General features: G+C 44.7%; 2 protein-coding genes across 6 annotated transcripts; one reads left to right on the forward strand and one right to left on the reverse strand.

Annotated features, from left to right (window-relative positions):
* The first annotated feature begins 1,131 nt into the window (after positions 1–1,131).
* Positions 1,132–4,502, forward strand: LOC142894093 (H-2 class II histocompatibility antigen, E-S beta chain-like). Its single transcript, XM_076035240.1, has 6 exons — positions 1,132–1,281; positions 1,490–1,762; positions 2,846–3,056; positions 3,533–3,597; positions 3,693–3,806; positions 4,194–4,502. The coding sequence occupies exons 1-6, from the start codon at positions 1,227–1,229 to the stop codon at positions 4,217–4,219; spliced, it is 744 nt and encodes a 247-aa protein (XP_075891355.1). The 5' UTR covers positions 1,132–1,226; the 3' UTR covers positions 4,220–4,502.
* Positions 4,503–4,628: 126 nt separating this feature from the next.
* Positions 4,629–23,523, reverse strand: LOC142894088 (phosphatidylinositol 4,5-bisphosphate 3-kinase catalytic subunit alpha isoform). Of its 5 annotated transcripts, none has more exons than XM_076035229.1 (28): positions 23,068–23,510; positions 21,201–21,328; positions 20,939–21,042; positions 20,691–20,853; positions 20,182–20,391; positions 19,566–19,633; positions 18,281–18,409; positions 17,733–17,786; positions 17,544–17,653; positions 17,308–17,449; positions 14,698–14,783; positions 14,481–14,586; positions 14,227–14,379; positions 14,000–14,131; positions 12,924–13,048; positions 12,749–12,830; positions 12,499–12,663; positions 10,620–10,723; positions 10,446–10,545; positions 10,162–10,233; positions 9,951–10,057; positions 9,732–9,853; positions 9,536–9,614; positions 9,241–9,411; positions 8,979–9,096; positions 8,703–8,854; positions 6,954–7,102; positions 4,629–6,741 (listed from the first exon to the last, which is right to left on the reverse strand). In XM_076035229.1, the coding sequence occupies exons 2-28, from the start codon at positions 21,283–21,285 to the stop codon at positions 6,617–6,619; spliced, it is 3,213 nt and encodes a 1,070-aa protein (XP_075891344.1). In that variant the 5' UTR covers positions 21,286–21,328; positions 23,068–23,510; the 3' UTR covers positions 4,629–6,616. The 5 variants fall into 5 exon arrangements, with proteins under 5 accessions (XP_075891344.1, XP_075891343.1, XP_075891347.1 ...); XM_076035228.1 differs by having other exon boundaries at positions 21,201–21,332; positions 23,068–23,509; XM_076035232.1 differs by lacking the exons at positions 20,939–21,042; positions 21,201–21,328; positions 23,068–23,510 and adding an exon at positions 20,465–20,580 and having other exon boundaries at positions 20,691–20,820.
* Positions 23,524–23,812: the final 289 nt, after the last annotated feature.

A 23,812-nucleotide genomic window follows, 5' to 3' on the forward strand; every position in this document is an offset into this window, starting at 1 on the left:
TTATAGTTTATATTCTTATTGCCTACTTTTTCTGTTGAATAGAAAGAGCAGGGTGAGGGAGGAGAAAGTGGACCTGAGACCAACAGCAGGGATGGCCAGGGAGGGTTTTCAGTCTTCACAGCAGGTGAGGAGAGGACAAAATAAAATATGTCCTTATAATGTCTCTGTTAACACTGGCTGAGAGAAAATGTTAATGACATAAATAGGATATTTTGGTTAAATTGTAATACTGCTGTATTCCTAATTCAATTTCAAAATCTTCAAAATTCCACAATAGAAAGAGCAGGGTGAGAGAAAAGACAGTGTACCAGAGGTCAACAAGGATGATTATACAGGGTCACAGGTGAGAAAAAAAAAAAAAAGACTTGCTGAGAAAAAAAACATAAAACTGACTTTGTGATTCATTGCCGCAGCTTTGTCACCACTACTATTCTTAAATCCATTTATAACTTTTGATTTGCACATTTATTATCTATATTATTGTAAGAGAAATTTTAACTGGCTAAGGAAATGAATATATGATAAGAAATACTCTAAGATTAGCATTTCCACTGCTATTTCAGAACTAATTTTATCTATACTAAATGTTTTTGTCTGTGTTGCTGTGTGCAGGGAGAAGGTCATGTGTCAGGGGAGAGACCAGGCTGCAGCACTTACTGATTTTTAAAAATTGCACCTGGAAGAGTAAATCCTGCACACTTACAAACATGCAGAAAGATCATTTATTTTGACGTTTCGGTGCAAGACCTTAATCAAGCAAATCTTTGTGTCAGAAGAGAAAGCCATCCTAATTTGGAGTGGCTATGTGACTCCAATCAATCGCTTTGCTGCAGATCTAGCACCAAACATCAATATGCAATCAATCAATACCTTTAACTCTTTTAATTTTGCAGATGATGATTTTAATCAGTGTTTTACAGAAGTTTTGGTCTTTTGCACTTAAATATCTGGCTACTGTTGAATGGTCTTATTTTCTAGTGTCGTGCTGATGATCCGTGTGTTCGTTTAATGAAGAGTTAGGAGAAGAATGCTGATTTTAGACAGTTTATTGACAGTTTACTGTTTTTATTCCGCTATGAAGGCGGATGACAGTGAGTGTGTGACTTGTGTGAGCTGCCTGCCTGGTAACAAGTGACGATGAGGTCATGTGACTGTCTATCTGTCGGTCCTGTTCTTAGAGAAGTTCTCAGTGTGGAAACGTCAGTTTGTCAAACCGACAGAGCAACATGACTTCGGCCATCCTCAGCGTCTCGGTGCTCCTCATCGTCTTCTGCACAGCAGGTAGGATGTTAATATTATGATCAATACACTGATGAATAGGGACCTGTCACTGATCACTGTATCCACAAATTCACTGGTCAATACTCCAATCAGTAGAATTAATACGTGGAATTTTCAATAGTCTGATCAGTACTTCGATGAATAGAGTAATTACAATGCTAACCGATACTCCGATGTTTGTGCTGTAAACTGACTGTTTCCTCCTCAGATGGATTTTTAAGTTTTGGTGTGGATCGCTGCCAATTTAACTCCACTAACCCGGAGGACATCGAGTACATCTATTCTGAGTATTTCAACAAGAAAGAGTTGTTAAGGTTCAGCAGCAGCGTCGGGAAGTTTGTTGGATTCGATAAATACGGGAAGTATCAGGCAGAATATTTCAACAACAATACCGCTTACCTGGAGCAGATGAGGAATGAGAAGGCCAGATACTGTGGACGCAACGTTCCTAACGATAACAACTGTATCCTGTCGAAGTCTGGTGAGTGTTCGCCCCTATAGCAAAGAACAGCATCACATCCTGTCATTTATTTTGTGATCGACTCATGCAGAAGCATCTCTGAAACTATGTTTGACTGACAGCTGGTGTGTTTCAATTAGCTTTTTTTTTTTTTTTTTTTTTTTTTTTTAAATCATTGGAAAATAACAAAAAACAAAAACAAACAAAAATTCACGCCCTCGACCCTTCGTTCTTATTTTCTTCGTCGGTACCTTCTTGTGAGTCCCAGTCCAAAAGGCACCACGAGAGAACTTTAGCAATTAAAATGAAAAACAGTTATGTTACGCTATCTGCTGGTCTAGTTGTGTTACTACAGCTCTACAGCTTCCTTATGCTGTGTGTCTGTTCACACCATTGTGTGTTTTGGGTTGTCTGTTATTGCATTCTGCTTTTCTCTCTACCACGACTTTGAGTGTCAGCCTAAAGTAGTTATTAATGCATCCTATAAAGACATTTATTAATATTGATATTTTAGTTGAATTGAAGGCCTTTATTGTTGTACTTTCAGAACAGTGAAATTCACTGTGCAATTCCTTGGGTACAATATCAAAAAAATAATTACATTTTTTTTTTTTTTTAAAAGGCACATAATAAAATACAATAATTTAAAATGTCACAGTTTAATGTGCAGGATTTAAAGTGCAGAGCATAAAGGTGCTCGTGTGCAGAGGGGGTGGCAGGCTAGCGTTTAGTTAACGTAGTTTTGGGAAGTGGAGGAAAATAAAACTGAGATGAATACCAGGGAGTGCAGTGTCCTAAATGATGTTATTTGCATATAATTAATAATTGTGGAAAAACAAGGAGTATTCTTATATTATATTCTTATATCAAGGACCAAAAGCATTGGTCTTGCTGGTTCGCAGATTTAAATAGCAAAGAAACTTTAAAGGACAGACAGTAATGATCCAACATAAGGAGCACTGACAGGAGAGACATTGGGAATGAGTGGGAAACACATAAGGAGTCACATGTTTTTTTTTAACTATTGATCTTTGTTTCTGTCTGAAATAATTTCTATAGATGTCATTCTCAGTTGAGCAACACTGTTTCTCCACACGCTTTCAGTTGAGCCGTACGTTGTTCTGAGCTCCGTCCCGCCCGCTCCTGGTCATCATGCCACCTTGGCCTGCAGCGTCTTCAAGTTCTTCCCCAAGGAAATCACAGTGGAATGGCAAATTAACGGAAAGACAGTCACCACTGGAGTCTCTACCACTGATGTGCTACCGAGTGGAGATTGGTACAACCAGGTCCACTCTAACCTGGAGTACACGCCTGGGTGAGTCCAGCTACAGGTTCAGCTCCAGGACCAACACCAGATCCAGGTCCAGGACCAGAACCAGATCCAGGTTCTGCTCATTTGGCAGAACTAGGGATCCATGATACAGATACAAGTATTGGGTATCGGCACAGATACTGGGCTTGACTACACTTCTTGTACTCATAAAATATGTGCCGACACCGATACCCGTTGTATATCCATATGCTAAATGTTAAATTTGTGTTTGTTCTGTGGATGTTTGTGCGACAGTCACTCATGATCATGACGAAACATGCTGAGGAATGTTGTTCAAACAGGACATCTGTGGGGGGGGGGGAATCAAAGTATTTCTATAATGTAATGGCCTTATTAAGTACTCAGTAATGTTTCAGTGAGTACTGAAGTGCAAATACTTGTACTCTACTCGTTCTGTATAAAAGTTGCATCAGTGCATTACGAGGCAGAACCTCTGATGTTACTTTTTGTCCCTGCAGAAGTGGAGAGGTCTCATGTGTGGTCCACCACAGGAGCCTGATGAAGCCTCTGGCGACCGTCTGGGGTAAATAAATACCTGTCTGTCTGTCTAATGAGCTGTTTGTCACTTCACCCGTCTGACTGCCCACCCGTCTGTCCCTCTAACCCGCCTGTCCTCAGAATCCTCCATGCCCGAGTCGGAAAAAAGCAAGATTGCAATCGGAGCGTCTGGCCTGATCCTGGGTCTGATCTTGACTCTGGCTGGGTTCATCTACTACAAGACCAAGAGTCGAGGTCTGATTTGGTCTTTGTCAGTTTGGACCCCATGTCTTACTTTATAATAACTTCATACAAACTAGCTGTTGCCTTTTAATCGTCTCTTTATCACAAGCTGCTCTCAGTTGTTTTTCCGTCACCCTGTGCACAGGAATTCTGCAGCAGCAAATATTAGCGATAGCAAAATACAACACATCACAGTATCACATCATTTCAGTATAGGGAATTTAATACTCTGACTCCAAACATACACCACAGCCGAGACTCTGTTTGGAAATTAAATGAAATGTTTGCCATTTAGACCAAGGCGTCAGCGTGGACGTGTTGTACATCTCATTCCTAGCAACTCATAAAAACATGTTTGACTCTAATTAATGTACTCATCTCCTCTGCTCTCTGTTCCAGGGAGGATTCTGGTTCCCAGCAGCTGATTCTGATCCCAAATCTGCAGCTGGGCTGCCTGGTCTGTGCTGCCACCTGCTGGAGCAGTTTGCTGATCTATACCAATGAATCTTCTCTGAATGCTGATCCTGATCTGTGCTGAGCTCTTAACTCTGAGGTTGACTCTGAAATCTGCTTTTCATCTGCTGGCATGATGCTTTACTGATTTAATTGTTTTCAGATTGAACATGGAAAATCTTATTAGTCAGACAATTGTTTGTAAATTTCTACTTCGGTGAAATGTCTTTCACAATAAAACATTAAAATATACAACCCAGTAATTGTTTTGATTGATTGACAATGTTACTTCAGTTGTGTTCACACTGCTTCCTGAAATGTTAAATACTAAAACTATGTTGGATGATTTTTTTTTTCCAATCACAAAGACAATACATCATACAAGTGTTAAAACTGAGCAATTTTATTATTTGTATATGAATGCCTGTGTAATATGACAAGAAAAATCTAGGATGAAGCTACAAGGTACTGAATTTATGAAGCAGTGAAAGAGAAACATCTACTGAAACACTGGATGAAGGATTACTGGGCCAGAGGTGAGTGATCAGGTGTGAAGACAGATTCTGGGTAATTTAAGGAGGTTCGTTCTCTGAAGTGTAAAAACGGTGCTGCGTTGAAAATTGATGTTTCAGATTAAATAACTGAAAGAACCTGATCACACATCAGTACAACAATCATTCTAGCTTGAAAAGGAATCACTGGACCCAAAATGCTCCGACTGCTGCACCTGCATCAAGACTGGATGCAGGTGCAGCAGTCACATGACATCACTCACCTGGTGGACCAGATTCTGACTGTAACCCAACAGCCCTTACAAATTGTATATATTTTTTATATTGTCAATAAGAAATTTTTGGTCAGCTGCACTTATTAGATTAAAAAACAGCTGATTCACAGGCATCAAAACACAAATGACTGGTAAAAATTGAGCAGAATATATTAAATATAGGATGATTATTTTGTGAAAAGAAAATTGATTTTCTCAGTTTGAACATATTCATTTTTTAGCAATAACAATGAACAACAATTAAAACACAAATATGTACAAAAATCTCAAAAGTCTCTCAGTTTTAAATAAGAAAAAAATCATAATGACATAAAAAAGAAAAATATTTGTCCAAATGAAAAATCTTCTGGTTGTGTTCACATTTTGCTGCTTAGATGTTGATAAATCTGAAAGAAGTGTTGGATAATAAATGATCAACTGATCAAAGACTAAAATGATATCAATAGAACCATTAATCCTATTGATCATAAATACAATACAAACATCTACAATATTCAGTCACTATGGTGATCAGCACAGTCAATGATGTCATAACGCAACATGACCAAATTAGAAATGTGGTCGTGGCCTCACAGGTTGTCATGGCTACAAGAGATGGGCGGAGCTTGAATGCACCTCAACCAGGTAGGACTGTAGTGAAAACCTCGTCATCATTGTCATTACCTTTTAATCTTGAACCTTGATGCTAGCTATGCTAACAACAGCTGCTTAGCCATGTTTACTGTTCTAGTGCACTGCTACCTAAAAACAAACAAAAAACAAACAGACATGATGTGGCACAGATGTAAAGCCATCAGCACCAGGACTCCGCCCCCTGCTGGTTATCTAACCAACCTTCTGCTCAGAACTCCTGATTGTCAGAATCAAAGTGTTTATCAGTTATTGGCAGTTTTATTGCTCCCATGGTCACCACAGTGTTTGCAGGTTCAAGCAAAGTTCAACTAAAACTAACAACTAATGCTTCTCGATAAAGCAAGGTTTCAACTTGTCACAGTTATAATGTTTGTGAAGCTCCATCAAAACCATGGATTTGATGTACAAGAACCTGGCTGCAGTCACTGCACTCAGCCTTACCTCCAGCGACACCTAGAGGCATCCTGGGGAAGAACAGTTTGAGGCGCCCGGCGACTCCGACTTTCTGGGACTCACTTCAACTTTCACATTAAAACTTGAGGGTCCATTCGCAACCCACACTGACAGGATCTGACGTTCAGGGCCGGCTGTGAGATCAGTGGACACACAAACGGGAAGTAAGGCAGGAAGTGAGCAGGTGAACAGGAGGGGGCGCCATCTTTGTGTCCGGTATGCGGCACGAGACACTACATCCATGTTTTGCATTGAGAGCAGCAAGCAAAGCTAAGAGGAAGCACCGACTGGAAGACGTTTATGACATCATCATCTTTTCCCAGCATGCCTTTGGTGTCCTAAACCACCCCTCAAACCCTGAGATGTTTGTTGCAATCTACAAGCACAGACACCCTCATCCTCATCTTCATCACCATCATCACAGTTGATTCCACAGAATAGTGTGCTAAACATGTGTGTGTGTGTGTGTGTGTGTGTGTGTGTGCGTGTGTGTGTGTCAATGCTCGTTAGGCATGTGTCTGATGGTGTGGAAGATCCAGTCCATCTTGGTGCTCCAGCCACCATGATGAGCGTCATTCATCTGTTTGGTGAAATACTCCAGCGCCTCCTGCTGGCTCTTCTCTGAAAGACGGAAGGCCGGACAGGGAGATGAGGAGAGCACAGAGTAAAAGTATTTCTGAATCACATTTACAGCGTTCGTTTGTTGATAATTCTGTGAAATTTTACTTTCCTGTCACACATCCACTCAAACTTTACACACTCTCCTCCCGTCTCTCTCTCTCTCTCTCTCTCTCGCCCTCTCTCTCCACACGCACCCACAGTGTGTGACTCACCCAGGGCCAGGGTCTTCCTCAGGTAGGCAATGTCGTCAAAGCTCTGCAGTTCAGGCATGCCGCAGCCCAGCAGGAGGGAGAAGAGGTTGATGAAGAGGCCGGCATGTTGACGGATGGCCAGGTACGCTTTGTAGCACATTTCCTGGAACCTGACACACACACACACACACACACACACACACACACACACACACAGGCAGTGAGAAGGTTTCACTCTAAAACGATGGTTGTTGAAGTTGGGGTCGCAGAAAATTGTAGGAAAAAAAAGCAAATAAATAATAAAATTGAATTATCTTTTCATTATTATTGTCAAATATCATCTCATTATCGTTTTATCATTGTTACTAAATATAATCAATAATAATATATCTTATAGCCTTCCAGTCAAAAACATTATTCATGGCGTTGAGTGTGTGATGAGCCAGTTTGTGGCATTCATCAAAGTGATTTGCTCCACAAGCTTAACCTACTTAGTGCAAAATGGACAGGTGTGTGACAAAGAGACTGATGGGACAGACAGTCGGCCCAGCTGTGGAAAACACTGCTGCAAAAACCTAAGAATTGGCCGACTAAAGTAAAAAAATATGAGGCAGCAAACATTAAGTTTGGCTTTACAGCCATACAGAAAAATAGCCACGATAATAAACATGTGAGTTGACAGTATTTTTTTCTAAACACATCTAACAATTACGGAATAGCAAATTAAAGTAAGAAAAACATTCTAAAGGTTGATGATTCTTTACATATTTTGGAAAATTGTCTGTTGGTTTGTGAAAGGGGTTTCCCGTAAGAAGCTACGGAAAAGGATTCGGGCCACAAGAAGAGAAAAAAATATTACAGGAAGGAGATTTTTATTTGTTTTCATTTTGAGTTTTAAGTTGAAATTTTGTGAAGTCAAAATTTCATGAAAAAAGTCAACCAAAAAAAAGACGAAATTTTGTGAATAAAGTGGAAATTTCAGGAATGAAGTCGATGCATATAAAGGGGAAATTTTGAGATTATTGATAAATCAATTTATGGCATTCGCCTTCATCACTTGACAACATGTCTTCTGTGGAACAACTTGTGAATTTGTACTTCAAAATAGTAACAAGGAAATCCTTGCTCTTCTAGCACACGAAGACAGTGTGGTAACAAGTATTAAGACATTGAAAAGACTGCGTCGAACTTTACGTCTGTACATGAGAAAAGAAAACAGACAAACTTGGAGGAGGTTGCTGCCTTCATGCAGAACGAATACGCTGGAAATGGGCAGATGCAAGGATATCGCTGGTTACACCTGTGTGCTACACAGCGAGGCTGTGTTGTATCGCAAGATAAAATAGGACAACTGATCAAGTTAATTCACCCTGAAGGTGTGAGGCACAGACCAGCCCAGTGTCTGAGGCGCAGGCATTACGAAGCCAAGGAGCCGATGTGCTGTGGCACATGGATGGCTACGACAAACTAAAGCCACACAGCCCCCATCAGTGGCTGCATGGTTTTAGCCATTACAATTTTGTCTTTTTTACGTCAACTTTATTCTCAAAATTTCGACTTTAATCTCGACATTTCCACTTAATTCTCAAAACAGAAACTTGAAAAAAAGTCTGTCTTCATTTTTTTCTCTCTTCTTGTGGCCCTAATCTTCTTCTGTAAGAAGCTGTTTCAGAGGCCATGGCGTGGAAAAGTTTTGGAACCCCTGCTCTGGAATGTATGGTGGGCAACAGCAGCAGTACCAGAGAGCGACCGGCAGGGGGCAGCACATACCTTTCAAACTCTTTGGTCTTGGTGGACTCCTGGACACCTTTACTGATGACAATGAGGAAGTCCTGAGTGAGGACGAAAGGAACGCGCTCCCTCTTGTAGCCAAACTTCTTCTTCTTGTGGTCTAGGAAGTGGCCGAAGTCGATGTGGAACAGCTGGAGGGAAGGAGGTGGGGGGGGGGGGAGCAGGAGACAGGGAGGTGTCAGTAGGGGAGAGAAGAGACAGGGAGGTGTCAGTAGAGGAGAGAAGAGACAGTGGAGGAGTCAGTGGGGGTCTCACCTGTCCGTTCTCCTTCACCATGATGTTGGAGTTGTGTCGGTCTCCAATTCCCAGGATAAAGGTGGCCACGCAGTAACCAGCGCATGACCTGGTGAACAGGTCGATGGCCCGGTCATACCTGGGTTACGGAGAGAGAGAGAGAGAGACGGACAGACGGACAGACAGACATCGAGGGAGAGAGGGAGGGACAGGAGGATGAGAGGCGGACAGCCAGCCAGACGTTTTCAGACAGACAGTGTGCTCAGGCAGACGGGTCACTGACGCCTCTCCCCGGTTCTTGTCCTTGATCCAGTGGTGCAGCGTGTTGGAGTTGAACTGCAGCGCCCCCTTCAGGCCTCCTTTGCACTGGATCTGCATGATGGTGAAGCTGTTCTTCACCACCTCGATCAGACCCACGCAGTCGCCGATGGACAGGCAGCCGTAGGGCAGCATGCTGCAGTCACACACGCACGCACACACAACACACACACACACACACACACAGTCAGTCAGCCAGCATAGAGAACAACATCAGCAATGCCCCCCCCCTGCCCCCCCGTCACGTCAGCATAGCTCACCGCAGGTCCAGGCCCTGGTTCTGCCAGATGCTCTCCATGATTTTAATGATCTGCAGTGTCAGCATGTCCTGACGCAGATCTGCAACACACACACACACACACACACACACACACACACACACAAGCATTAGCCTGCATTAGCCATGGCCAGCCTGCAGCATATGGTCAGCTGGCACCGCCGCAATAAGCGAGCTACCGTCTCCGTTCTTGAAGATGATCTCGTTGTTGGTGAAGAGCAGCTCCGACATGATGTCGGGGTTCTCCCAGTTCAGCCACAGGGGGCGCTTTGCCGAGGACATGATCCTGCACTCCTCCAGCCTGCACACACACACACACACACACACACACACACACAGTAGTGTCACATAGTAATTTTGGGGTTTTTTGGCAAGTCGGTAAACAGAGAACTACTTACCTGAGATTCCCCAGCTGGTGAACCGGGTTCAGAGGTGAAACAAATCCCTGCAGAGCCTCCATGTAGTCAGGGCGGGACATGTGTTCAACAAGGAACTTCATCTGAGTCTGTTGAGCGATTGCAGTCACTCAGTTGAAATGTGGTGCTAGCTTTTCACTGTACTCGCACTTTTAAATTTTCAACAGTGCAAACCCTGTGTCTGTTAACACACTTTCTGAGTTTCATCCTTCTTCTCTTGTTTGAGCGTGTCAGTCAGATTCACCAGTTTATCCATGGCTTCCACCTGCACATAGACAGAGACAGACGCGTGCGTGTCACTGGCTGCAGTACTACAGTCAATCACTAGATGGCAGGTTTACAACAATATCAAAACGGAAACGTCCAATCATTTTTGAAACGTAAAGACTCACAACTTCTTCAACAAGTCGTCATATCAAACAGACCGTGCATTAAAATCATGGCCCACTATTTGCCTCTATGGGTGTCAGTGCTCACCTGTCTGTTCAGGTGTTTCAGGTACATTCCACAAGCTCTGCAGAAAGCTTCCAGCAGCAGTCCGAAGCGCCGCGACACCGTCTTGTTGTGCATCTCTGACCTGAGAACACAGCCAGTCAGTGGGAAGTCCACCAACATGGTCCCCACATGGTAACCAACCACACCAGTCCTCACTTCAGGTGCCAGAAGAAGAAATGGCCGATCCTTTGATTGGTCAGAGCCTTCTTGATCAGGAAACGGGCCAGGGGATTGTCCAGGTACATCTCGTACTTCAGCACCTGCAAACAAGACAACAGGCAGCTCAGTGTGACCTGCAGGTAGGGCTGGGCGATTTTGGACAAAAATGAAATCCAGATTGTTTTCTCGGAAAACTCCATTTTCGATTTATATTTCTTGGTAAAACTACAAAAGACAACTGAATAAATTATTTCAATATTTTATCTTTATTTTTAAAGAAATATAGCAAACAAACTTCCCTATCGGGAATGAAGTGCACCTGAAAGATGTGAAAGTGTAAATCCTCATTGGGTTTAGTGAAGTGACAATATTTACAATCTTCTTGACCATGAATCCCTTGGAATGAATGAAGTGAGAACCTCACTTTCACCAAACTTCACTTGAAAATGAACAGGTTCTTCAAAAACAAACTAGATGTGGGGTCCCCCAAGGGTCCATTTTAGGTCCGGTTCTTTTTAATCTGTACATGCTTCCCTTGGGGGACGTCATCAGGAAACACGGCGTCAGCTTCCACAGCTATGCTGATGATACACAAATGTACATTGCCGTGTCTCCTGATGACACAGGGCCAATTGATGCCTGTTTTAACTGTATTTTAGATATCAAATCATGGATGGCAGAGAATTTCCTACAGCTCAACCAGGACAAAACTGAGGTTTTAGTTATTGGTCCTGAAGGCCGGAGAGAGGAACTTTTACCAAAACTACGGGATTTTAAACCCTCACAATATGTAAAGAATCTGTGCGTTGTTTTTGATTCTGAGCTCACCTTTGTTCCACATATACAAAATATTACGAAGATAGGTTTTTATCATCTAAAGAATATAGCCAGAGTCCGCCCGTTCCTCTGTCAGGCCAACACGGAGGTGCTAATGCATGCTTTCATTTCCTGTAGATTAGATTACTGCAATGCCCTGCTCTCTGGTCTTCCCAAAAAGAGTGTTTACAGTCTACAATTACTCCAAAACTCAGCCGCTCGTGTGCTGACTAGGAACAGAGGAAGGGAACACATTACACCGGTCTTAAAGTCGTTGCATTGGCTCCCCGTCTGCTTCAGGATTGATTTTAAGGTTCTCTTATTAGTTTTTAAATGTCTTAATGGTCTTGGCCCATCTTATCTATCTGACCTGCTTTTATCATATCAGCCCTCGCCGAACCTGAGGTCTTCTGGCACTGGCCTGTTAACTGTTCCACGAGTCAAAACCAAAACCCATGGTGAGGCCGCATTCAACCATTACGGCCCTACTCAGTAGAACTATATAAATTAAGTTTTTTATTATTATTATTATTATTATTATTATTATTATTATTATTATTATTATTAAGTTCCCTTATTTGGGAATAAAGTGAAAACTTGAGAACCAAACACAAATTAATCCCCATGTGGATAAAGTGACAAACGTAATTGTCTTTCACCAAACATCACTTTAAATAAAAAAGGTTTTTCTATCATCTTGATTAACGAATTAATGAATAAAGTGCAAAACTTTTCCTGGAAGCATGCCAGAGGAAAATCTATTTTAAGATTTTCCTTTTATTAACATCGTCTTGACTAATAAATCGAATTTCAATTTAAAAGTGATTAAACGCACAGCCCTACCTGCAGGTGGCGATTATACAAGTGTGTCCTTTAATTCTAACTTGGAGTGGCACCATACTTGAAGAAGGTTTTTCCTGGATGTGCTATCTTCTATATTACACTATGACAGAATCAACAATCTGGGTAGTCGATTCAACTTGGTGCTCTATTAGTTATGAATTAGTAGTGTTATTTTCCCCTGGATTTGATAATGTGAGGCAGAGTGGTTCCGGTGTACCTGTACCAGCTGCAGCAGGTACTGAGACAGCTTGTCGTCGGTCAGACCCTGCACCAGGCAGCGCAGGGCGAACTCCCTGACCATCGGATCAGGAAAGTTGCAGTCCAACAGCTCCAGAGCTGACTCAGGCTCCATCAGAGGCCACTCCTTCAGCAGACAGTACATCTGAGGAGGAGGAGATTGGAGGGGTGCTGGTTGGATCAGTGGAGACGTGCATAATCCAATCAGATTTAGCGACTGTGCTGGGTACCTGGGACACTTCGTCTCTGGAGTTCCATTTGACGGACAGAAGCAGCTTTGGAAGAGACTCTGGCATGTTAACGCAGTAATGCCTGCAGAGAAACAGGTGAACAGGCAGAGAGACAGGTTATAGACAGAAGACAATCCCCCAGTTTGAACAGGTCCAACCTCTCATGTGTCCTCACCTGTGTCTCCACAGGAAGTCCTTCTCCTGCTCTGACAGCTCGTACAGAGGATCCTTGGCGCACAGCAGACGGAGCTGCTCTGCATCAACTGCTGAAACACTGCTGTCGCACGCCAGTCGACTGCTCTGCACCACACACAGGCAGGGACACACGTGTTCAATCTGTAGAAGCGCTGAGTGTAGCAGTTGAGTAGTGGGTGCATTAGCATTAGGGATTCATTCATTAATCGTTAGTTGATAAACCTTATCGATCCATTGACGATTAATTGATTTTCCTGAGAACCTAAATTTCACTATGAAAAATGTGTAAGGAACACATTATTTAACACTTAAATAATGTTGAGGGTCCAATGTGACCCATTTTTTCAATAGACAACAGTAAAAAGCACCCTAAACATGTATCCTCCAACTTTAAGTTGACTTCTAATGGGTCACAATTCAACTTTTATTTTTAAAGTTGTTCTGGGTATATTATGACCATCACAGTATCTACAGGTGAATTGCTCTTTCCTGCCACTACACTGTTATAATCATATTCATTGATATTACTAGTTTAATTTAATTAATTTAATGATTAACTGTTAACATTAACATTATTGTGTAGCAGTAGTTCCGAGTGTGATACCATAGTGCAGCAATGATCATCAGTGTGTGTTACAATTACAGAATAGTGGTTTAGCATGTGATAGCAGTATGGAAGTGTAGTAGTAGTTTAGTGTGTGTTACCATAGTGGAGCAGTAGTTTAGTGTTACAAAATATTGTAGTAGCAATTTGGTGTGCGTTAACATAGTATAGCAGTCGTTTAGTGTGTTTTAACATAGTGGAGCAATAGTTCAGTGTGGTATGAAATATTGTAGTAGTAGTTAAGTGTGTTTTAACATAGTATACCAGTTGTTGATTAATGTGTGTTAACATACAGTGGAGGTAGTTTAGTGTGTAAGAAAATAATATAGTCACAGTTTAATTGTTTTAACATAGTACAGCAGTCTAGTTTAGTATGTGGTACAAGAGTGCAGCGGGAGCATGCTTGATACCGAGGTGTAGCAGCAGTATGGAGTGTGTGTGGAGTGCAGTACCACAGTGTAGCAGTAGTTGTAGCCAAGCTCTCTGCTGATGGTCCAGTTTGCATGCTCCTCAATCTGCTGCTCGTCAGGAAACACCACAGTCTGACTGAACCAGGAGAACTCCAGCTCAACGCACGGCGTCTCCTGCGGGGAACAAGACCAAACTCCATCAGCACTCTCCACATGTTGTCACCATGTTGACCACAGACAGACAGAAAGACAGACGGCAGCACCGGCACCTTGTTGGGGTTGGAACCAGCGACTCCAATGGGGTTGAGAAGGTCTTCGAGGCCGTGAGGGACGGGCCACAGGCCGAGGGCCACTTTACCAGAAACCAGGACGTCTGTGTAGTCAAAGAGGTTGACGTTGCCCCAGGCCAGAGGACAGTGCTCCTGGAGGATGAGCAGAAACACAGGTGAAAAAGCACACCACCTGTCAGCCATTCAATCAATGATCTCAGTATTTATTTATTCTACAAGTCCTGTGTCCTCACCTCCTTGGCTCCTTTCCTTCCCTTGACGGAGCAGATAGACAAGCAGAGTCTGGCTGAGCGAGGGAGGTCAGACAGGTAGATGTCGTAGGTGAGCCACTCGTTCCACCTGGCCGAGGACAGACAAGTGGAGGACGACAATGAGGCGCACACTGTAGTGGTGAGGTGCCTTTTTCTGTGTGCACGTGTGGTGAATCGGTAGTTCTACATCCCAAAGTACCTTGGGTTGGAGCAGGGGACTCTCTGTGTGTTGACGTTGTCACAGAGCGGCTCTCCTCCGTGATAAATCCCCGTCCTCACGTAGATCTACGCACACAAGCACAGCTGGCTTCAGCTTCTCCAACAACTCAAACAAACAGCTTCTGAGTGTAACAACGATCTGAGTATAACAACAATCTTACAACTCGGACTGAAGTTACCTGGTTTTAACATGCTCAGACACACACTGGACCTGATTCACTCAGGCAGTGAGTGCAGCCATGAAGCGGCTCGCACGCAAATCCATGTCATTTAAAAAGTAAGATGTGCCACCAAACCAGCGTCTCAGTGTTCTACTAAGCTTCACACATCTCAATAAAGTTCAATGTAAACATTTAGGAGAAAAACAGAATATTTATGTAAATTACCATCATGGGGAAAAAAAACTAATTTTCACAAATGAGAGCTGAATTTCTCTCATATACAGTACATAGCTAAAGTGAAGCAAACTCAATTGTTGGTGGTTTGACTCTCCAGTGATCTTTGAGGAAGTCATTCTGATGAGACAAAGACATCAGAAATGCTTTAGAAAATTCAAATAATAATTCACTTAATTTGTTTGGGAGTAACTTAGGTAAATATTGTTGACTATGTCACAAGAAAGCGTTTCGAGGCAGGACCCAAAAGCAGACATAGTCCAGGTTGCAGAAGGATGAAAACTATTTATTCTAACAAGAACGCAGGTCAGAACAATCAAGGGCAGGAGACATAGGTGATGAACTCATGGGACAAAGAAATGCGGGAAAAGAGAAACAGGAAGTAACTGAAACAGGAAATCCCAAGACAGACCATGACAGACTACTGTTGTTGGTGGTCCAGCACAGTGAACTACAGTAAGACATGAAGGCTAAAAGTGTAAAGAGATTTCTTTTGTTATTATTATTTTGAAAATAAAACCGGAGAGTGACTGTTCATTTCACTTGACCTGTTCTGCACTCAACTGCTGTGTCATACTTGAACCTTCTGTAAAAATAGAAAAAGTGAAAACAGAATAGTGGGGAAGGCTCCCAGTCGCTGGAGCGGTGATGGACCAGGGAGGTGTTTCCCCCAAAGGTAGTGGAAGAACACACACCGACTAATACTGAAAACTATCAGCTCTGCTGCCGTAGAACAAAGCAGCATATACATCTGATTATGTTGATGTTGTGATTTTTGTGCTTATAAACACTATGGTCAAATCCTGATGTCATTCGAGCAGTTTTGAGGATTGGATGACCTGGAACTAACTCTTTTTTCCTGTAATGTCTATGTCTGCTCTGTCTGCTGCAGAATACCAGGGGGTAGATCCTCAAAGAAGGGTGCGCAGCGCTAAAATGCGGTGCATTTTAGCGCGGGATTGCGGACGCAATTTGCGCCACAGATGCGGGGATCCACAAAGGTTTTTGCGCTAATGACATGCAGGCGCAAACACGCCCACAAATGCGGCACCTGAAACAGGTGCGAATGTTGCGGTAACCTGAGAGCAGTTTGCGCCAAAGGTTGTTGGTGAGTGAGTGTGTTTGACAGTGAAACTCTGCTAGGATAAAGGCGCTCCTGTGCTCCTGGCATTACGATGCCTCCTCTGTCTACCAGACTGCTGCCATAATGGAAAGAAAGCCAAGACGCGTTGGTCACCAACACCTGAGTACCATTTGTATTTTTCATAGCCTATCTAAAATATTGGCATATATACTGTAGTCTATGCCTATCTATATATAAGATTTGGGGAGCCATATATATATATATATATATATATATATATATATATATATATATATAGACATACATACATATATATATATTTCAGGCTTTCCAGAGAGGAAAGTTTCACTCAGAAGCCAGAAACACTCTGACAGACAGAAGCTGCTCCTGGTTTTGGCTGGCGGTGTTTGCGTCTGTCAAACTGCGCAAACTCTTTCTGGATCTGCCGCTGTTTGAATGAGGCATATTTGCATAGAAGGGGGTGTGTCATTTTGCAGGGAATGAGTCGTTTAAATATATTCAAATGAATCTGGCGCAGCCCTGCCGCTACCTGCGCCTCGGCGCATTTTGCGCCGATTTTCACGTTTGCGTCCCCTCTGTGGATCGGAATCACCGTTTTTGGCGCTATTTACACGGATTTTCAGGCGCAAAAGCTGCGCAATCGCTTTGTGGATCTACCCCAGGTTTCTTATGGACAAGGTAACAATTGCAATCTGAGGCAACAAGGTCACAACATCATCATGGCAAGGGGTGAAATATCATTAGGGCTTTGAGATTCACATGCAGTGCATCCGAATCACAATTAGAAACTGCACACACCCCGGGTGTGGATGCTGGTGGTCTAATGATGAAGGCAGAGTTACACCATGGACAGGTTGCCAGTTTGCCACAGGGCAGTATTTTGGCAAGAATTTGCTATTGGTACCTGCACTCAAACGTACACCTACCGGCCAATAGAGAGTGACTAACTCACCTAATGTGCATGCTTTTGGACTGTGGGAGTTGACTCATAGTGAACAAAGACACCGAGACATAACAATGGAAGAGCAGTTGGACGATTTCTATCCCTACAGGGACTCTGAACAAAGACTGACCCAGGCCAGCAACAAACCTTATCGATGTCTCTGATGTTCACATTGACATAGGTGGCACAGAGCAGTCGCACCCGCAGCAGCGTGTTGAAGGCCCACAAAGAACGAGGAGGAGAACCATCTCCACCTCCGGGACAGGGAGACGGCTGAGGTGTCCGCCGACTGAAGCGCAAACAAAAACAAAACAGGATTTACCTGGTGGTAACAGCACACCTGAATACTCCCTCCTGACCCGGCTGCTGAGGCGGAGTCGTACCTGTACGAAGGTGTGACAAAGCCAGAGGCAGGCAACTGGGAGTAGAGACTGTCCTTGGAGACCAGCATCAGGTGAGGGAGACGTCCCACCGTGATGCACGAGCGGATATACTGCAGGGAGACAGGCAGAGGTGAGACGGCTGAGCGTGTTGGGGCAGGTGGGCGGAGACACCAGGCCCGAGTGGTTTACCTTGTACTGACTGAGGGGATACTTCTCCAACAGGTACTCGTCACAGCCACACACCTGAGACGCACAGGCAGATAGACACACAGGTAGAAAGACGCACAGGTGAGTAGACGCACAGGTAGAAAGACGCACAGGTGAGTCAGACAGGGAGAAAGACGCACAGGTGAGTCAGACAGGGAGAAAGACAGACAGGTGAGTCAGACAGAAAGTCAAACAAACGTGTGAGACAGACGGGTGCATTTAACAGGCAGGTTAATCTGATGGGCAGGTGAATCGGAGTCAGACAGACAGGTGAGAGCAAGGTGTACCTTCAAAATCTACAGCCCTTAGAACTCCTAGACACAGACAGACAGGTAAGTCAGGAAGACAGGTGAGTCAGACAGACAGTTCCGGGAACACCTGGATACAGACAGACCAAGGTGAGAGGGGAAGGGAGACAGGCCAAAAATAGACAGACAGGTGCGTGAGGACATCAGGTGAGTCGGGTAGTCGGGCAGGGCAGGAATGGACGAGACAGACACAGAGGAGGACGGCTGGGAGACAGGTTGTACCTTGAGGATGTACTGGCCCTGGTACTCCTGGACGCAGAGGCGGAGCTGCTGTGGCGACAGGTGCATCGACCGGCTCTTCTTCCGGATCGACTCGGCAATCAGCTGCTCAGGTAAACTGTCGTGGCTCACCTGGGGGACGAAGGCGACAGAACATCAGGCCCTGGCAGCAGAGGTGGAGGGTAATGAAGTACTTTGTTTGTTACTGCACTTCAGTAGATTGTTCAGGTATCTGTATTTTACTTAGGCTTTTTACATTTATCTCGCTACATTTCTACACAGACGTGTACTTTTCACTTCTCACATTGGAAAAATATAATTAAGTACATTTCAGAACCTTTACTTTCTTACTTTTACTAGAGCAAAGAAGTTGAATATGTACTTTTACTTTCACCACAGTATTTTTTGTAAAGTATCTGTTGGAGCCATAATATTTCTTTTCTGTCATTATTTCTGATTTACGGCGATTGTTATTTAATTCATTAATTATGAACCAAATAATTGTTTGTTTGTATTTGTGTTATCAACGCTTTGCACTAAGGGCCACGCCTCCTCATCACCATAGGCAGGTGACTGCAGCACCTGCACTATATTAGTGAGGTTAATGGAGCCGGCAGGCCTCTTGAGAGGAACGCAGCCAGTTCACTGTTCACTGTTGCGGTAAGATTGTTTTGGGGTTTTTTTGTTGGAAATAAGCAAAGACAATATTGGATCGCGGCTTCCTCCCGAGTTTTGTTTTGTACAGCGTTTGTTGTTGTTTTGGGCGTGTCAAACTAAACGATTTCACCAAAGCTATTTTTATTGGAGGAAAATCACACTTTTGGTATCCGTACTTTGACTTAAGTACAGAACCTGAATACATTTGCTACCTGGGCCTGGCAGCGTCCCGCTTCTCACCACAACCGTCCCAGGTGGCCAAAGGACCGTCTGAAACCTCGACGCTACAGTCAGACTGGAAACAACTCGGATCTGTCTGACACAGCAGTTGCTGCTTCACTGGTGGATCTTTGACTGGAAACTGGGGTCAACAGGAGAACTTTCCAGGATTGAGGCCTCAACAAGTGTCTACCCTCTGCTGTTCATACTGTTCATTAGCCCCGCCCACACCCTGCTGGCAGGTGGGCTGCACTGAAATCTAACAGCTCACATCAAGTAAACGTCTCCCTGTGTGTGAGTTTGACTAGTTCCTGTTACACTGTGATGTGTCTTTGTTTGTGGGCCTGCTGGTATATCACATTAAAACCTGCTGACAAACAAACCACGAGGTCCCAAAGACAGCCGAGTTTACCTTCAGGGTGTACTTCTGCTTGGAGTTTGACGGGGACACGATCACCCAGATGGTGACGATCAGCCTCCCTGCAGACAGACATGGTCAGAGGGGCGGGTGTCAGACAGGGGAAGATGGAGGACGTGCTCAGAGACCCCACTTAGGGAAGCAAGAGGGTTTGGTGGGAGACAGACCGTCAGGTCCGGAAAAGCAGATGTTTGGAGAGACAGACTAAGACAGGCATGGGTAAACTACGGCTTAAGGGCCATATGTAACAGTCTTTAATCCGGCCCGCCAAACTAAAAGAAAATAAGTAAGTAAGTAAGTAATAACATAGCTGTATGTCACCCATATTTTTGGTGTTTAAAGACTAACTTTAATAAAGAGCTAAATACCGTGGGACTTCAAAGACAGATTTTATGTTGTAACGTTTTTGTTCATTTTTTAAATATACATTAAAGCACATGTTTTCTACATGATTTTTTTTTCCAATGCTGTGGGTCACCAGAACACTCCGTTCATCTGCTCCGTCTCCGGCTCCTCTCCTCTTTTACAACCTATCGTGGCCAACGAGTCAATGCACAGACAGACAGACAGACAGAGAGGGACGGCGTGGTCATTGTGCGGCTGCATCTACCTTTGTCCAGCTTGCTGTAGATGTGCTGGGGCAGCTGGGGGCTGGACTCCACGTTGGGGGGATAGACGTAGAGCGCCTGGCTGTGCGCCCCTCCCCCCTCCCTCTCCTCCATGGCCTCTCTGCACACACTCAGTATGGAGCGCCGGAAGTCCTGGACCTCGGGGTCCTTCATCATCTCAAACTCACACACCGGCATCCCGATGGCGAAGCCTGCGACACAGGGACGCCGTCAGCCCGCGGCAGCACTCGTCCCGCTCAAAGACCACCAGTCTGGCACACTGACCGGTCGATGTCCGGCCGTTTGGCCGACAGGTGAGTCACGGTGATGAGTGATGGCTAAGGATGGTGAGGGATGGAAGCCAACAGCGGGCAGTGACAGGTGACTAGCGGTGATGGCGGCTGACGAGATGCGATGACGGGGGGGAACGGCGGGTGACGAGAGGTGACGGTGATGACGGGCGAAGCTGAGCGACGACTTGGACTCGTGCACTCGGGTGGGCGGATCTCACCGATCTCGCGGTTCAGAATCTTCTCCTCGCGGTTGCCCAGTGGCTCAATGACCTTGAGGATGGGATGAAAGAGTCGGAGGTCGCAGAGCCGCCTGGTCTCGTCGTAGAACTCCTCCCTCTCCGCTTCCTGAGTGACGCCCACGAAGATGTAGCACGACTCCTCCTGGACCAATCAGAGAGCGGAGGCGACGGTCAGCGCTGAAAGGGTGGAGGCGGGGCCAAAGGCCACAGGTTAGGTCGGGATCTACCTGCAGCAAGTGGAACAAAGGGTATTTCCTGGCCTCGGTGAACAGCTGCTGCTTGATGCTGACCAGAGGAGTTTCTCTCAGACACTCCAGACTGACCATCATCCCTGTCGCCATGGAGACCAGAGAAGAGAGACAAACACAGAGAGACACGGCGTCTGATGAAGGTCAAGTCTCAATCAATCACTGACGATTAAGATTCTACATTGAAAGCAAAGTTTTTATTATTAAATCAAGTTGTAGCTGTCTGGCGGAGCGCTCCTACCATTGGGGAGGCAACAGTCCACCAGTATGCGGGGGGGCATCAGGTGAAGCCCCCATAGCTCTCCTGATGACGGCCTGGGTGCCATGGCAGCCAGCAACCACTAGCTGTCTCACCCCCTCAGCTCCTGGCTACCTGGACAGACAGACAGACAGACAGACAAACAGACAGACGGATGAAAAATGTTTTAGCAATCAGTAACTCTGATTGTTCAGATCCTGGTACAGTGGCACCATGAAGGATCCTGTGTCTGTCCTGTTGATGGTAAAGATGCCTCAAGTACTCTTGTGATTCTTCACACGTAAAAAAAAAATGAAACCATTAAAGTCAAGTATCACAATGGCGATATCATGTTGTTCTCAAAACAGTTACTGTCAATGCCTGAGTAAAACTGCCATGCTGCTAAAATTTATTTTTTTAAAAAATGAAATAAAGAAACAGCTGGGATTGGTTGCAGAACCCCCCAACCCTATGTAACAAGAGAAGCCGCAGTAGAAAAGAAAACAAATTATATCAATCTTTCATTATTTCTTTATATTCAACAACGCTTTGCTTCATATTCGTCTCTGTAGTTTAGTCTTTGGCTCAGGCACACGTTCCAATGACCATGTTGTCTTTGTCTTCTGTGGGGCGTCAAACAAAGAGCTGAAAGTAGGACACAACACAAACACACACGCACGCACGCACGCACACGCACACACACACACACACACACGCACATGCACACACGGTGTGTGAAGCTCATTTCCTTCCTTCATCTTCCTGTTGACCTCCTGGTTTAAAGGAACAGTTTGCCAGGTTTTCACTTTATCATGAACAAAATGTTGAAAATAAATGTAAAAAGTTTTAAAAATATTTAGAATTAGGCACATATACATTATGGTAAAGTAACTATAGATGTATATATATAAATATACACACACAAGAATATATAAATAGTTAGATTGCGCTTTGTAAACTAAAATAGAAACCAGAATAGAACAGCAAATGGAAAAATTGAACAAACAGAAGTACACAGACTGGATGCCTCCACCCCCAACCTGTGATTGATAGATGGTCGCTCTCCCTCTCCCTCTCCCTCTCTCCCTCTCTCTCTCTCTCACTCACAGACACACACACACACACACACACACACACACACACACACACACACACACACACACACAGCCGGCAGATGGTTGAGAGACCACCGGCTAAGGCTAGAGAGATGATGGGATGGTGTCAGCAGGGAGCGCTGACACAACAAACAAACAAACAACAAACAACATGCTTACACTCGTGTGTGAACAACAATTCCATCAAACCACGATTAAACGACCACTACACTGGACTGAAGTGCTGGAAGCAATCAGTGGAGTTTGTATGACTACGGCCATGGCAAAATCAGTGAAATCAGTGTATGGAATTTTTTTGTGTGTGTAAGATCTGATGATCGTCCAGGACACGGGTGTTGTCACTGTCGATGACGTCACAACACCGCTGTACCCATCGAGCGTTCTCAGTCCGCCTGATGTGACTGATGGCGCCGTGACGGCTCAGTTTATGTGACGTCATCACCGTGCCGAGATGATGTCACAATGGGCGTGAGGAGGGTGTTGATGATGTCACTGTTCAGTAGCAACTTCAGCCGGCGTCGAACGGAAGAAGAACAGCCCAAAAACAACGTCTCCAAGCAAGTGTAATTACGAGGGCGCTAACGAACTACCGGCGCTCGGGCGGCAGGCGGGCGGCAGACGGGCGGCGCTTCCTCTCCTCGTCTCCTCATGACCTCAGACTAGGAGATGGTTGCTATGACAACGGCACATCAGAGAAGGATGGAACCGGAGGAAGAACACTTGGACGCGGTTCTCTTTGTTCTGTTCCGTCTCACCTGAGCTCGTCTCCGTCCGTCCAGCAGTGCGCGTCACCGGCAATCATGTCCACCTGTCTGTCTGTCTGTCTGTCTGTCGATCTGCCTGCCTGTCTGTCCTCCTGTCTTTGTCTCCCCTCACCGTGACAGCCAGCCGCTCCGACAGCCGTCGTCCTGTCAGACTCACAGACAGACAGACAGACGGACCCGCGACGACGTGCAGAGTCCACACCGACAGGACAACCCTATGTCGGTCTGTCTGTCTGTCTGTCGGTCGGTCTGCCTGTCAGTCTGTCTCTCCGACACTGTGTGCGTGGATGTGGTGGCGGCGGCTGCTGGCTGGCTGAGGAAACCGCTGTTCGCCGGTAGCGGCAGCAGAACAATGTGTCTGAGGGGGGAGGGGGAGGATGGGTGAGGGAGGGGTGTTGGCTCATCCTCTTCCTCTTAAAGGGCCGGTACGCGCGATCCAGAGACTCCAGTGACGTACGATACCGCCGTTTCCCTTTCCGATCCGATACTGAGTTAAAAAAATAAATAAAAAATGATGCCGATACTTAGTGCAAGTGCCTCTTTGTATGTGTGCATGTGTGTATAAGCTCACTGGGACAAACAAATGATCGGGCGACTCAGCACTGAATTCTATTATTTAGATTCAACTAGTCAGCTACCATAGAGCTTACACTAAAGGGAAACAAACACTCAGTGTTTTAAAATACTTTGTGACTCAAACTGAAATTGCCAGTAAAATATTTTATCAACTATATAA

The sequence above is a fragment of the Nelusetta ayraudi genome, unplaced genomic scaffold, assembly GCF_046127955.1.
Source record: "Nelusetta ayraudi isolate G7.1 ecotype Tasmania unplaced genomic scaffold, CSIRO-AGI_Nayr_v1 ptg000042l, whole genome shotgun sequence".
Lineage (NCBI taxonomy): Eukaryota > Metazoa > Chordata > Actinopteri > Tetraodontiformes > Monacanthidae > Nelusetta > Nelusetta ayraudi.

Coding starts and splice junctions, on each gene's coding strand:
- LOC142894093 (XM_076035240.1), top strand. CDS start 1,227: ATGACTTCGGCCATCCTCAGCGTCTCGGTGCTCCTCATCGTCTTCTGC. Junction 1,763..2,845: donor CTGTATCCTGTCGAAGTCTG/GTGAGTGTTCGC, acceptor ACACGCTTTCAG/TTGAGCCGTACGTTGTTCTG. Junction 3,057..3,532: donor AACCTGGAGTACACGCCTGG/GTGAGTCCAGCT, acceptor TTGTCCCTGCAG/AAGTGGAGAGGTCTCATGTG.
- LOC142894088 (XM_076035229.1), bottom strand. CDS start 21,285: ATGGCACCCAGGCCGTCATCAGGAGAGCTATGGGGGCTTCACCTGATG. Junction 20,854..20,938: donor CTTTGTTCCACTTGCTGCAG/GTAGATCCCGAC, acceptor TGATTGGTCCAG/GAGGAGTCGTGCTACATCTT. Junction 13,049..13,999: donor ACAACTACTGCTACACTGTG/GTACTGCACTCC, acceptor TGTGTGGTGCAG/AGCAGTCGACTGGCGTGCGA.